Below are 15,192 nucleotides of genomic sequence, written 5' to 3'. Positions count from 1 at the left end.
AAGGTGATGATCCTTACTTAAGAGGCATATTCAGAACTAGTCTGTTTCAGTTTACTGAAGAACTCATTCTGATAACCTTTTTTTGTTGGTAATATTCCATATATACTGACTCTTAAATTTGCGTTTTTATGGCATTGTTCTTACATTCTTAGAGTATTTAATACTTTGTGAACAAAGACTTTTTAGGCAAGCCTAGAAGCAAATACGCCACGTTGCAAATATAATCTGTAAACACTGTTTTGTCTCTATTTTGTCCCTAATGTTATCTATTATTAAACCATGAAAAACGCAGTGTAATTCATGAGACTTTAATACATGTAAGATAATTAGAGAATGATGCAAGATAGTGTAGAACTTTAAATTTATTGGTATAGAAATATTTGTTAACAGTCTACTGTTTCTGTTAGGAAGTGGGAGAAGGGTGATTAGGAAAGGTGAACCTCTCCAAAATCATCGTTTTAAGCAAATCAGTTTTAGGAGAAATAACATATGGGTATCGAGATCAGCAAATAGATACCCTTAAAACTATGCCATATGCTCCTTGAAAGTTTTCTGTATATCTGGGGGTACATGTTACCACTGTGTTCAGGGATGTGCTTTACCAATAAGAGGGACTAAGCCATGAAAAAAATAAGACATTGGATCTGGAAAACTGGAGTGTAAAATCATGTATTCCATTTTATACTTCTCCATTAGTATTTTAATGTATTTCCAAGAGGGAAGTGAGGTAAAAACGAGAATAAAATGAAGTAAGCTGTTGCTCACTATTGCCTTCTTATTATATCTTAACTGTAATGAGCAAATAGGAGAATTGTTAGGGACCTATTTTTTGTTACTTCTTTTTGGGATCAAGGACATTTACCACTTGATTCCATGCTAGGGAAGAATTTAAAGCTATGGAATAATTTATGGTTTAGTACCTTATTTCAGGGACATGTGGTGCTCGGCCAGGGGCTTTCTGGGGTTCCTTTTAGCCAAAATATGTGGCGTTTCCAAATCAAAGCGAGTAAAAAATGTTTCTTAAAATATAGACTAATTGACTTTGAAATAGGAAGGTCACTTAAAGGTGTCTTTCAGCTGGTATAGGAATTTCTTTTTACGCAGTTCCTAAGCATTTAAGCATGGTGTTTCACAAGCAGAAAGACCCCAACATTAGGGAGTCAGCTGATTCATCTTTGGGTAGTCCTTCATGCTAAGTCAAACTCCAGCTTCACCTCTCTTTAACTTAGATGCATGGAGTCTGACTTTTGGAGCAACAAAAAATTAGTCTGTTTTCTTTTCCTCCCAGTAGCCATTTAATAGTGGAAGCCATCTATCGTGTTCTTACGCCTTCACTTCTTTAGTTTAACCAGTTCCAGTTTTTTACTCATCACATGATGTAGTTTATAGACTCATCCTGAGTACCGAGCTCTGAATCCACTGTAGATTTTTATGTCTTCTTCAGATGGTTCAGATTTGAACACAGTACTCCAAAAGTAGTTTCACTGGTTCCATGATACTAAAACACATCTCTTGATTTGATTAAATACTGTCCTGCTAATGTTTTAGCAAATACCTCACATTAGTACCTCCCATTCATTGTTCAGCCAAGCCATCCTTTTTTTCATATGTATGGCTTTCAAGCCAGGATACCGTCTTATTTTTAAGTTACTTTTTAGAATATACACTCTGAACTTTATATTTATCTCAGTATATTTCCATATCTGTGTTGTCATCACTTTAAGAAGTATTTCCTCTGGTTGCAGAGGTGACATCACCTGGGAAATGGGAGATTGACATTCATTGATATAGACAGATTTGATTACGTCAAATGTTTCAAAAAGTTACTTCATCAGACCACCAGATGGAGTAATACATTTATGTTTCCCATTGCCAGGATTTTCTCACTTGTCCTCCAGTTAAATCCTATTAATTTTAGTTTATGGCTATTTATAAACTAATTATTTTTATTATATCATCATTTATGGGTATTTCGCTTATAATTTTGGACAACTTTATATTAGAAAATCCCTGGAAATTCTATTGGTTTAAAATTCTTCAACCACTTTTGAATTTCTTAAATCTAAAATGATATCAGACCTCGTATGTAAGAGTATGAATACAAAGGATTGGTAGTTCTCCTGGTTTTACTCCTTCCTAATCTGCTGTAGCTCTTTGTTATTATTTTGGTTTGCCCCGGTGCTCAGTTATCTCTGTGTATTTTCATTACCCTTATGCTTTCACTCAGTCCTGCAGCTTGAAAACTGTCCGTATGCTGAAACCTTCCAAAGTTTTATCTGTATTACTGACCCCTCCCCCCAACCTTCAGACTAATTTACTTCAGTTGGACATCAGAATAGCTTTCAAACATGACATATCTGAGTAGAGCATTTGATCCCTGTTCCCTGACCCCAATTAGACCTATTCCGACTCCTCTCCTAGTCTTCCTCAACTTGGTAAAATGTTCCACTCTGGCTTACCATGGTCCCTTGTAAATCCTATCCATGAGTCCATTGTCTCTTCCTTCAAACACAGAATCTGGATCTGTTTCTCACCACCTCTGCTGCTGCCTCCCTAATCTAAGCCACCACCTTCTGTCATCTAGACTACCCTGACTTCCTCACTGGCCTTTCTACTACCACCCAGTGCCCCTTATGATCTCTTTTCCACGTAGTAGCCAAAGTTAACTTAAAAACATAGATTAGGTTATGTTACTTGCCCTATTGGAAACCCTATAAGAGCTTTCTCTCATATCTAAAATACAATCTATATTCCTTACCTTGGCCTGTGGGACCCTACATGATCCAGTCCCTCCGTCTCCTTTTGACTTCTCTCCTTTTACTCTTCTCTTGGCTCATTCCAGTCCAGGCTTCATGATGTTCCTTCATGCTATTCTTTCCTTAGGGCCTTTAAATATGTTGTTCCCTCTCTTAGTTTATTCAGATGTCAGTTCCTCAGAGATCTTTCTTAACTACCTGTACGTTGACTTAGGGAATTAAGACAGAGTTTAGGTGAATTAATATTTTATGTTGATTTTTATATTACATATGCCTAATAATGTTATTTTAATTTATTTTCTAACAGAGAAAAGACGAGATCCCCCAAATGGTAAGCTCTTTGATACAAATTATTGATCAAGAAGATTTTAGGTTAAAGTTTAATCTTTTTAGAAACATATCATACATTAATACTTAATGTTTAGTATCTGTGATCAACTACTGTAGTTTATTGTGTTATTTTAAAACAACAAAGATGAGTCTTAGAAATGTACTATTCTGTGACTTTTTTGTAGCATGAAGGAAGTCTCCATAGGGTGACAGTCAATATTATTATCTTCATTCTGTATTCACAACTGATTAAGCTGAGAAACTATAATCTTGACTTAGTATCTTCTTTGAAGAGAAGGAAGATAAATTCAGTCTGCGTACTTTAAGATGTGTCTTTTCTTTTTTTTAATTTCAAAATATAATTTCACGCTTGTAATGCAAAATTAGCCCCTGGGAGAATGAACACTGACTTTAATGGTATGTTTAGAGCTAATAGTAGCTGTATCTAACCCTCCTTAATTTGATAAGGAACACTTGAAGTGTTGTGGATTTCATTTAAAAAACAAACAAAACATGTATACCAGAAAGTAAAAGCAGAATACTAAAATAAAAAGGACAAAGTCCCAGATCTTTAGGGCAGAGATTCTCATCCTTGACTCCATAAAGCGTCCCTGAAATAATGTGTTAAATTTTTAAGTGTATATATTTTCTCTGGGGAGAGAGGATGCAGGGCTTTCGTCACCTTTAAATGGGGTCCCCGATCCTGTGAAGGTAAAGAACCATTGCTCTAGGAACCTTCAATATAATGGAGAATACTGCTTTTTCCTTTTAAAAGCATCTCACATCCTCTCCTCAGAGTTTAGATAGATTATTCAGGGAAACAAATAATACAGAGTTCTTAATATATGACAACTACTGGTGATTGTTAGGGTTTGTTTCTTTTAAACACATATATTGCTTTCTGAATTTATCCTTAAATTTGTTTTCCTGATATAAAAACATGAATCAAATACTGCTGTATGACCGTTTGGATTATTTACCTTATTGTAATAAAAAGAAATGGCTGCCTTAGGTAGCCTTAGGGCTTATCTTGTGCCAAATATTATATACTTTGTCTTTTAAATGGAAATCTTAATTTATAGGACTTCTGTGGAGATTAAATGAAGTAATCAAAGTACTTAGCATAGTACTTAGTAAATATTAGTTATCATGATGAAGACAATAACAACAATAATCATAGCAGCTCCTATTTACTGACTACTTACTCCCAGCCAGGCACTGTCAGCAATCTTACGAAGTAGCTGCTGTTATCTCCATTTTATAGGAGAGCAGCAGGGGCACAGGTGAGTAACTTTCTCAAGGGCACAGACTAGTTAAGTGGTAGGGCAGGATTCAGTCTCAAGCAGTCTAACTCCACAGCCCACCCCCTGAACCACTGTGCCATGTCCAGATTTTGAAAGAGAAACTGAGACTTAGCCCGAGTAAATCAGTACCTCAGGTCCTGGGGCTAATATGTGGCAGAGGCAAAGGGAGGCAGAAGCCGCCGAGTCAGAAGTCCTTCATCCGTGAACTTTTACGTCAGTGTTGGAATTCTCTCCCTTGTTGGTGTCCTCAGTATTTCAATCTTTTTGCATTTATTATTCTGCATTCTGTGATTCTGCATTCTGCTTGTATGAATACAGGGGGAAGGCTTCCTAACAGTGGCATCTTTGGGGAAAGTAACCTGAGATTTTAAAGTGTAGACGTTGTACAAATAATATAAGTTAAGGGTGTAAATACCTTACAGGGTTTTAAAAATTTTAATCTTTTCAGTACATTTAAAATATACTTCCGAAAAGGCACCTAATCCATGAATACAGAGAATTTGGATATTCCTTATGTGACAGTGGTATCTCACCATTTTCTTACTTCTAGTTAGGATACTCATAATTAAATATAGTTTCTTTCTCTGCAGTTGCTCTTGCTTTGAAATCTTTAGACCTGTAGTTTTTACCCTTAGGTGCAGTGATCCCAAACTTGTTTTCATTAAATGACAGTTACAAAAATAGTACCATTAAAAGGCAAAATTGCACTAACCAATATTTGTATATTTCTTTATAAAATGTACATATAATATGGTATTAATATATTACATAATAAAGGATGAAATAATAATTAATAGAAGTTTTAATGTTTTTTCCTGATGTGCAGTCCTTGTCTTGCTCTCCCCACTGTGGAGACCGCTGTTTTGGAGGCAGCATATTACTTTTCTGCATTTGGTGCCCGACCAGCAGATGCAGTGGACACATAACCACCTTGCGATGTCCATGCTGGTGCTTTGACTTCCACCCTCGTTTAGATTATCAGTTTAGCAGGCTTTTCTCGAATTGTAACTATTAAAAAGACACTTTATGTACAAGTACCATATATTCCTGAAATGCAATTCAGTGTCTTCTTCACTAACTCCTAATCCGTACATCTTTCTTTTTTCTTTATTGGTCAGTCTCACCTTTTAGCTTAGACGCTTTCCAATGATTTGTTCTCAGCTTCATGACTGCTTGACATCAGAGGCCTCTGGGCCACCTGTTTCTCAACTATTTTACCTTGGTGAGAGTTCTCTGCTTTTTATGAAATTAAGGGGAGGACTTTAGTTTGTTCTTTTAGTTTTAAAATTAACTAGAAATGCTGTTCAGTGAGAATATTAAAAAGCCTTTTCTGTGACAGTTGTCTTTAATCAGAAGAAGGTAATTTATCATTTGACTGTTTTTTGACAAAAAGAACGGAAACAGCCTCCTCCATTATATATTTACTTAGTATATGTTCTTAGGATGAGTATAATTTTGTAAGTGGAGGAATTAAATTACTTTTTACTAGAAGTGATTTAAGAGTATCTCTGTAATCCCTTACCAAATCTCCCATAAACCTTACTTTATTAAAAAATGACTCTGTGCCTTGTACAGGTTTTTACTTTTTTTAGTCTGTCACTTTTGAAACAAATATTTAATTGGGCTTTAGAATGCTATTTTAAACTTATTTCTGAACACCTTCTAACTCTAAATGACTATTATCAACAGAAAGAACCAAGTACCCATTCCCTTGAATACGTAGGAAACTTTTTTCTAAATTTTGAAAGTTACTAGTGAATATTTATTAAATAATAAACTGTTTATAAACTAAGAGAACTAATAAATTGGTAAGGAAATTATATACGGTGACATTTGTAAAGTTAGCATTATCAGTCACCTTATGGTTTGACATTAGTGTAGGAAGTACAATAGTAGTTAATAGAAAGGGTAGTGGACCAGGAACCAAGATTGCAGAGTTCACCTTTGCCTTTGTCACAGTTGTGTGACTTTTGATAGGTCACCTGACTCTTCACCTTAATTTTCCATCTATAAAAGGAAAAGTTTAGGAAAACAGTCTAATTTCCTAGCTAATACTAATTTTCTATACATTGCTATAATTCAGATTTTCCTGTGTAGACTTAACTAAATAATATTTTAACTGGTATTAATCAAATCACATGTAATGATTCTAAATAGCTAATTCAAAGGCTTTATAAACTGCTTGGCAGACATATAACAGTATATCCACATCTCATTTTGGGGTAGAGAGAGGAGGGGAAACACAGTCTGACTACAGTCGGAGTTAAACTTTTTCATTCTACATACCACTTATATTTTTTTCCTGTCTTCTTTATCCTTGAACTTTCTTCAGAGATGGCTGAATTATTTTCTCTAGCGACTTACGAATCAGGCTTACAAGAATCTTAACTTTTTAAAAATTCCCAGAGAAGAATTTATTAGCTGGGATAATTTAAGCTATTAAACTTCCCTTTAGCCAACTCTACTTACTGTTTAGAATATCCACAAAATAATAATAACTTTTATATAACCCAAAGCAGCATAAAAATATTGTTATTTTTGTTTTTTTCTAAAAACTAATAATAGTTTTGTTGTTGTTTTTTAATGGTGAATCTGGCTGTCCCTTTATAGTTACTATTTGAACACCTATTTCAGGAGGGGTGGTATTTAAAAAAAAATTTTTTTTAAACATTTATTTTATTTTTGAGAGACAGAGTGTGAGCAGGGGAGGGGCAGAGAGAAGGAGATGCAGAATCTGAAGCAGGCTCCAGGCTCTGAGCAAGCTGTCAGCACAGAGCCCGATGCGGGGCTCGAACCCACGAACTATGAGATCCTGACCTGAGCCGAAGTCAGATGCTCAACTGACTGAGCTACCCAGGTGCCCCAGGGAGGGGTGGTATTTTTAAAGAGAATGCCTCACTCTGATACTCCTAAATCTGTCTTAAGTCACGTCTTGAATTGTATTAAGTATAAAGATAGAATAAATAGTGCTTTGCCACAGCTTATCATGGATGGTATTGCTGATACTGACTTGTAAAGACAAATTATAAGAGGGAAGGCAGAAAGAGAAGGATGAGAAGTAAAAACAGATCATTAGATAAGCCTTTGTGTATGACACCAATTTAACCTCTAATACTTAAATTCTGGTTATTCTCGATTAGTCCCTTTGTGAAACTACTTGTGAAACTTTGTGAAATCTGCTATCTGAACAAATTTGAAAACCTAAGTCTTTATCTACTATTAATAAGCCTAATTGCTTAACTAGCCTTTAATTTTTGATCCAGCTATTTTAGATTATTCCTTGACACTGAATCAGCTTATTTTAATGGTTTTATCCATTTTACTCACTAGCTTTTATTTTTTTCAAATAAGAAGTTCTTTATTTCTTGCCACTATGGGCAACTTCCCATGGAATTTTATATGAAAATATAAGTAGAACTTTTAGACACCTAAATGTAAGTAGACCTTGAATATGGAGGGAAAATAGCTGAATTTTGGTGACGTTAAAAATACGCATCTTTCCACATTGTCTACTTGTCTGATAAGGTGGCAGATGGCTTTCATAAATTTATTTTAACTGTATTTTATCTTTAATAGTAGAGTTGAGAGAGAGAAAATGGGTTATATATAATTTACCCACTTAGATAAACATTGTTCTTTCAGGTAACTTTAATGAATAGGATACATTTGAGGTGTTTACTGCAAGTGAAGAATTAGAGTCAAATTGGTAATTAGTTGTTACCTAATATACATTAGCCTGTAATTTCTTGGGATTTCCAGTTGCTATTCTATGATTGTGTTGGGGATCCTCAAGATCAAAGCCTAGTTGATTTACTAGAAGGACTCAGCGGGACCAAGCACACAGTGAAAGGTTATAAAACAAAATCAGCAAAGAGAAAGACACATGGGGTTAGGTCTGAGGGAAAGCACACCCAACTTTGTGATCGTCTTCTCCCACTGGAGTCACAGGGGATGCACATCATTCCTCCAGTAAAAATTGTTACAGCACATGTGAAATGTTGACTAAAGGAGAAACTGATTAGGGATCAGTGCCTGGGGTTTATCTGGCGCTACTCACGTAGTCATCCTCTGTCTAGCACATACCGAGATTCTGGACTCCCAGGAGGAAAGCAGGTGTTTAGCATTAAGCACATTGTCAGCGCATATAGTTGAGGCACAAGGAGCCCATCCTATCAGGAAATGGTAAGAACCCTCTTGGAATCCCAGTTTCCAGATGCCAGCTGAGTGTCAGCCTTGCAAGCAGGTCACTCTAAGAGTGGCAGGCTCAGGCCTACTGTGTTAACTCTTTCTCTGCACAGTAGTGGTTACATTGTAGACAACATTTTGCAAGTTGTCATTACTCATCTCAAAGGAATTAAATCTGATAAGTGGTTTTGTCAGAGTATCATATATTAAAATGGACTCTCTAAGGAACATGTGAAGCTCTTTAGTTAAGTTTATAAGGAATTTTAAAATTGAATACATTTCATTTAGACTATCGTGCTTTTAAGGCCACGAATATTTTTGTGAATTTTCAGACAGGTTTTGTATGCTATATTTAGTGTCACTCCTAAAGATGCTATTAATAGTATCTGAAGATGCCCGAGATATTTTTACTATTGATTCTTGTGGAAGATGAGTGTTTTGCGAATGTTCCCATTTTGTTTTTGAGCCCTGTACTTCTGTTAATCAAAGTGTATGTATGATAGGGAAAATATTACCGGATTTAAATATGGTAGTTTTGGAAAAAATACTAATAATTGTAAAACTACTTTGTTCCCTCATGGGCTAATAAAGTTGAAACAAAGAAGTAAGACTAGTTTTCTTTGTCAGATTTAAAATGAAGTATGTACTTTTTTTTTTTTTTTACTTTTATTATCCTTGTTATGTGATATATACCATTTTACCAAGGAGTGATGTGATGTGTATCAGGCTATTGTAGTCCAAATTCAAGGGATTAGATCAATTAAATATAAATTCTTATTGAAAATATGTGTTTCCCGAGAGATTTAATATTATAAAAATACAAGTTTGCTTTCAAATAACATCTATGCTAATGTGTTTAAGAATTTATTATAGGCTTTTGAAATTTAGGAAGTACTTTATCCTTTATTTATAAAAAACTAACATGCAAGTTTAAATTTTAAATAATTTATATTAATGAAGTGGTCCTACTTCAGAGAAAGATATTCAAATTATAAATAATCGGATTGTAATAATTTTTATCTCAAGTTATATTCCTTTCATATTGTTTTGAAGGTCCTAATCTACCCATGGCAACAGTTGACATAAAAAATCCAGAAATCACAACCAATAGATTTTATGGTCCACAAGTCAACAACATCTCCCATACCAAAGAAAAGAAAAAAGGAAAAACAAAAAAGAAGAGATTAACCAAGGCAGATATTGGAACACCAAGCAATTTCCAGTAAGAGAGTTCTTTTGTTTTTCTTATCTTTTGATTTACTCATTACTGCTCTTGATTTTTAACTTGTTAGAAAATTTAGTTTTCTTATTGGTGGGGGTACCCTTACATTTATCATTTGTGTACCTTTTTAGCTATAGATTTTGTTGGGAGGTGTTTTTTTGTTTTTTTGTTTTTTTTTTTTTTTTCAACGTTTATTTATTTTTGGGACAGAGAGAGACAGAGCATGAACGGGGGAGGGGCAGAGAGAGAGGGAGACACAGAATCAGAAACAGGCTCCAGGCTCTGAGCCATCAGCCCAGAGCCTGACGCGGGGCTCAAACTCCCGGACCGCGAGATCGTGACCTGGCTGAAGTCGGACGCTTAACCGACTGCGCCACCCAGGCGCCCCGGAGGTGTTTGTTTTTTAAGGCTGAGTAGACTTTCTCTGTATCTTAACCGTTTATTTACTTTTCTACCCATCAGTAAAGAAAAATTAGATGAAGTTGTTTCTTTAAATAATTGTTGGACATAGTGATTTCTCACTTTTTCTCTATAAATGGTATTTGAAATTGCCTGAAGGCACTGTCTCAGTCCATTTGGGCTGCTGTAAAAGAATACTATAGACTGAGTAGCTGATAAGTAACAGAAATTTATTTCTCACAGCTCTGGAGACTGGGAAGAGGCAGGCGAAATGTAGTGTCTGGTGAGATTCTTCTTCCTGGTTCATAGACCGTGCGTGGCCTTCTAGCTGTCTTCCTCACATTTTGGAAGAGGGCAAGGAAGCCTTCTTGGGCCTTTTATCTAAGGGTGCTAATCCCATTCTTGAGGGATCTACCCTCAAAATATAATCACCTCCTAAAATCCTCACGTCCACATATCATCACATTAGGAATTAGGTTTCAACAAAGGAATTTTTAGGGGACACAAACATGTAGTCTATAGTAGGCATCAAACCTTTGCTATTTCTTTGATGTATTTTAAGCATTTTCATATACATCATTTCATTAGGTCGTGACAAAACTCTTATATTCTCATATATATAATTCTTGGGGTTTTTTTGTTGTTTTGTTTTTGTTTTTGTTTTTGTTTGTTTTTCTTTTTTTGAGAGAGCTCCAGCTAGGGAGAGAGGCAGAGGAAAAGAGAGAGCGAATGCTAAGCAGGCTCCACACTCATTACAGAGCCCAATGATGCAGGGCTCGGTCCCACAACCCTGGGATCATGACCTGAGCCAAAATGAAGAGTTGGATGCTCAACTGACTGACCCACCCAGGCGCCCCATAAAATGCCTGTATTCTTAATGACAGTTTGACAGTTGAGGAAATGGATGCTCAGAAAGATTGTGCAAAGGTGTTAAGACTCAGTAGCATAGCCAGGGCTGGAATCATACAGTTTTCCCCTGAATATGGTTATGTCTGTGAGAACTATTAGTTCAGGGCCAAAATTTATTGGGTGGTTTGGATTTGATGTATGTTATGTTTTAAATGCTCTTTATGCATTTTCTATTTTTTATTTTATTTTTGTCTACTTCTTCAGGCACATTGGACATGTTGGTTGGGATCCAAATACTGGCTTTGATGTAAGTATCTTTGCAAGTCATAAACATTATCGCTCTAAATAAGTGGGAATGCTATGGCCTGTGTGTTGATTTTTATTATTCATTTTTGTGAATTCTGGCATTTATTTGAATGTGTTTATGTACATATACTACTGAGGTTTGAAACCTTCGTATTCTTCAGTCATTTATGGCTATGTCTCTAAAGACAAAGGTTTTATACTCCTTGGATTTACATACTGTAATGTGAAATTCTTGTGTGTTGACAGCAAGAGAAAGAAACTGTTTCTGCTAGCTGATCGTTTTTGGGGAATGTATGCCAAATTACTGGAGAATAATCAATTTCTGAATTATCCAGTTGTTAAATTGTCTAGGTCTTTTCATTCTATTCTTCTTGGCAATTTCGTCATTATTTAATTTACAGCACTGAGCGAGGTAGGTTAAACTGCTGGCAAAAATATGTGTTTTTAACATTTTACCTATATTTTTGGTTGCTTAAGTATTAATACGTATTTCACAGTTGATCAGATGATCAGGATTTGGAAAAATTATTTTGAAGAGAAATACTTGTGATTGGGGTCAAAAATCCTTCTGGTTATTTTTGTTATAACTACAGTGTTAACTCTACAACATTTATTGAATGCTTCTTTGTGTTGGGCACTGTACAGGGTGCTGAGGTTATAAGGAGGTCCTTGTCCTCAGATTTTCAAATTGATTTACTTCTTTTGTTTATTTGTGATGTATCTAAATTTTATTTAGGAATAGGTGAATATTGGAAATGTTTGAATCATAAATGGGTTAGTAAAACTCTAAATGAGATGCCCTTTTTGAAGGAAGGGAACAAAACAAAATAAAAATGTATTCTTTGTTCTTACCTTTTCTGTTTTATTTAAATAAGAAAGTTTAGTTGGAATATAAATAACCATATTTCAACTTAAAATAATTTCATAAAGGACAAAGATGAGGATCAAATTTGATCATGCTTATTTTTAAAAATTGGGATCGATTTTACAGTTAGTTACTTTATTTGTTTTAGCTGAATAATTTGGATCCGGAATTGAAGAATCTTTTTGATATGTGTGGAATCTCAGAGGCACAACTTAAAGACCGAGAAACATCGAAAGTTATATATGACTTCATTGAAAAAACAGGAGGTGTGGAAGCTGTTAAAAATGAACTACGAAGGCAAGGTAATTTATTTTTTCATTTAAGCATTGTAATCCTTTTTTTTTCTTTTGACTATTTTGAGGTCAGTTTCATGGAAGACAGCTATACACATTCCTGTGAACCTTCCGTAAGCAGAATATTTGAATTTATAGATAACTAACTCGACCTGGTATTGTTTTACATTATTTTGATGTAACTAAAACATTTGGTGGGGCACCTGGGTGGCTCAGTCGGTTAAGCATCCGACTTCGGCTCACAGTTTGTGAGTTCGAGCTTCGCATCGGGCTCTGTGCTGACAGCTCAGAGCCTGGAGCCTGCTTCGGATTCTGTGTCTCCTTCTATCTCTGCCCCTCCGCCACTTGTGCTTTGTCTCTATCTCTCTCAAAAGTAAATAAACATTAAAAAAAAAATTAGAAAAAAAAATCAAACATTTGGCAAGGTTTTTCTTACTAAAAAGTCTTATATTAAATTCATGTATATCCGTACAAAATCTTCTGGCTATTCTATCTTAGAATAAAAATTTATAGTTGCGTAATATCTTATTTAACAAATCTTAGAAACCACCATTAAAGTTGTTTTTATTACAACTCAGAAGTAGTAATTTAAAAATAATCATTGTTTAATCAGTAATATATAAGCATTTTCAAGGATATAAATAATGAAAATTATCTATTTTGAAATACAAACATTTTTTTCTTGGTAAAGAATAAAATTTATCATTTAGTACTTTGAGTATACTAATTTGCATCCTTTTAAGATCTGATATTTAAAGCACCTTGTGTTTTAGTTGTATGTTAATTGAACAATAAAGTGTAAATTCAATAACTGAATTTTCCAATATGACAATCATCTCTTTGCCCCCTTATTCATTTGAGATTGCTTTTCTTCTATCTAGCTTTTGTGTATGGAGCAAAAGTTCCATTTTATCAAAGTATTCTGAGGAATTTCACTGTCGTTTTAAATTAGGTATTTGACTTACTTGTATCTTTTTCAGTACTGATGTTCATTCAATCTTTCATTCATTCATATATTCAGTAAACATTATGCCAGCACTCATTTCCACTCAGGATATTTAGATGTTTATTAAATAAAAGGTTTCTGCCCTCTGAAATCTCGTAGTCTAGTGTGGAAATAGATATTTAAACAAGTATATAGTCAGAAATTGCTAACAGAATTGCTAGCAGAAACACAATGTTAGTTTCATTGAAATTAGTATGATGCTAATTTATTTTAGTTTTTGAAAAAATTACATTTCCAGGCTCTATGGATTTTTAATAAAAACATCTTGGGCATAGCACCATTATTGTTTTTAAATGCTCCCAGAGTAAGTCACGTTTACTGGTAGCGTGTTTCCCAACTCTCTTTTTCCATGGTTATCACATACCCTCACATTACCAAATTTTACTTGGCATCTCTCTGAGCTCTCTGAATTTATAAATTTATAAATGACTCTTGACCTTTACTGGGCTACCCATATATGTGCCCTCACACCTGAATACCTGTGACTGAGGGTTGTCTAGATTAACTTGATTGGATTTGTTTTTTTTTTTAAGTTACAAATATCAATCTTTGTTTATTTTAAATAATTTATTTTCAAGGTAGCTAACATACAGTGTATACAGTGTAGTCTTTGCTTCGGGAGTAGATGCCCATGATTCATCACTTACATACAACACCCAGTGCTCATCCCAAGTGCCTTCCTCAATGCCCATTTCCCATTTTCCCCACCCCCCAACCCCTGATTTGGTTTTTAAACTTTATTATGACTGCTTATTATTCTAGCTGCTTTTAAAGCATCAAATTAGGCAAGATCTTTCCTTAATTAAATTACTTAAAACCAAAGAAATACACAGACATTAAAAAACATGCTTTGGGTGGGCCGCCTGGGTGGCTGAGTCAAGAAGCATCCAACTTCGGCTCAGGTCATGATCTTCCAGTTTGTGTGTTTGAGCCCCATGTGGTGCTCTGTGCTGACAGCTGACAGCTTGGAGCCTGGAGCCTGCTTCAGATTCTGTGTCTCCCTCGCTCGCTGCCCCTCTCCTGCTCATGCTCGCACGAGCTCTCTCTCTCTCTCTCTCTCTCTCTCTCAAAAATAAAAATAAACAAAAAACAAAAACAAAAACAAAACATGCTTTGGGAACAAAGTTAAATTCTTGTGATACTTAAGAACCTAACTCCCAATGGGGAACCTTTTAGACACCAAAGAATGATTTTATGGAAGATAAATTTTTCAAAGAAAGAATAAAAAAATAAATAAATAAAAAATAATAAAAAAATAAAAATTAATGATTTGTTAGGGAAATGTTTTCAGGCAGAACATATAATGTGTTCAGAAGTATAAAAAATTAGAGGAGAAATTTATGAAGTTGTCTTAAAAATATATTTTGTAAAACCTACTGAATCAAATCTCTTGAAACTTATTTTATAAAATTATGTAATCAGGTTTATAAAAAGTAGTAGACTTGTGATTTCCAATGTATTTTGTGTGTATCTGTGCAATTCTTTGAAGGCCATTAACTCATAATAATCTGCTGTGTAGGTCCACCACAATGCAGTGGTATATATGTGGGATGTTATTTGACCCAGTGCTCTAAATTATGCATGCTTTGATATGTTTATTTTCAGAGAAGCTAGAGTTCATTTATCCTGCTTCCAAATTTAAACATACAATGAGGTTTTTTTGCCCTTCACTCAAAC

The 15,192-nt window shown here is 34.8% G+C and overlaps 1 protein-coding gene across 2 annotated transcripts in view; it reads left to right on the top strand.

Moving 5' to 3' along the window:
- WASL (WASP like actin nucleation promoting factor) overlaps positions 1-15,192 on the top strand; it is a 60,958-nt gene that overhangs the window by 34,810 nt on the left and 10,956 nt on the right. For both annotated transcript variants that reach the window (XM_047095750.1, XM_047095751.1), the window contains exons 5-8: positions 3,064-3,087; positions 9,629-9,797; positions 11,310-11,352; positions 12,365-12,518. In XM_047095750.1, the coding sequence (XP_046951706.1) occupies positions 3,064-3,087; positions 9,629-9,797; positions 11,310-11,352; positions 12,365-12,518 (390 nt within the window). The remainder of the gene's footprint in view (positions 1-3,063; positions 3,088-9,628; positions 9,798-11,309; positions 11,353-12,364; positions 12,519-15,192) is intronic.

Source organism: Lynx rufus, unplaced genomic scaffold, assembly GCF_022079265.1.
Source record: "Lynx rufus isolate CCGP_SWC_20201006 ecotype Redwood Valley unplaced genomic scaffold, mLynRuf1.p SCAF_4, whole genome shotgun sequence".
Taxonomy (NCBI): Eukaryota; Metazoa; Chordata; class Mammalia; order Carnivora; family Felidae; genus Lynx; species Lynx rufus.
The sequence above is the reverse complement of the archived record's forward strand: the minus strand, read 5'-3'. Positions and strand labels throughout refer to the sequence as shown.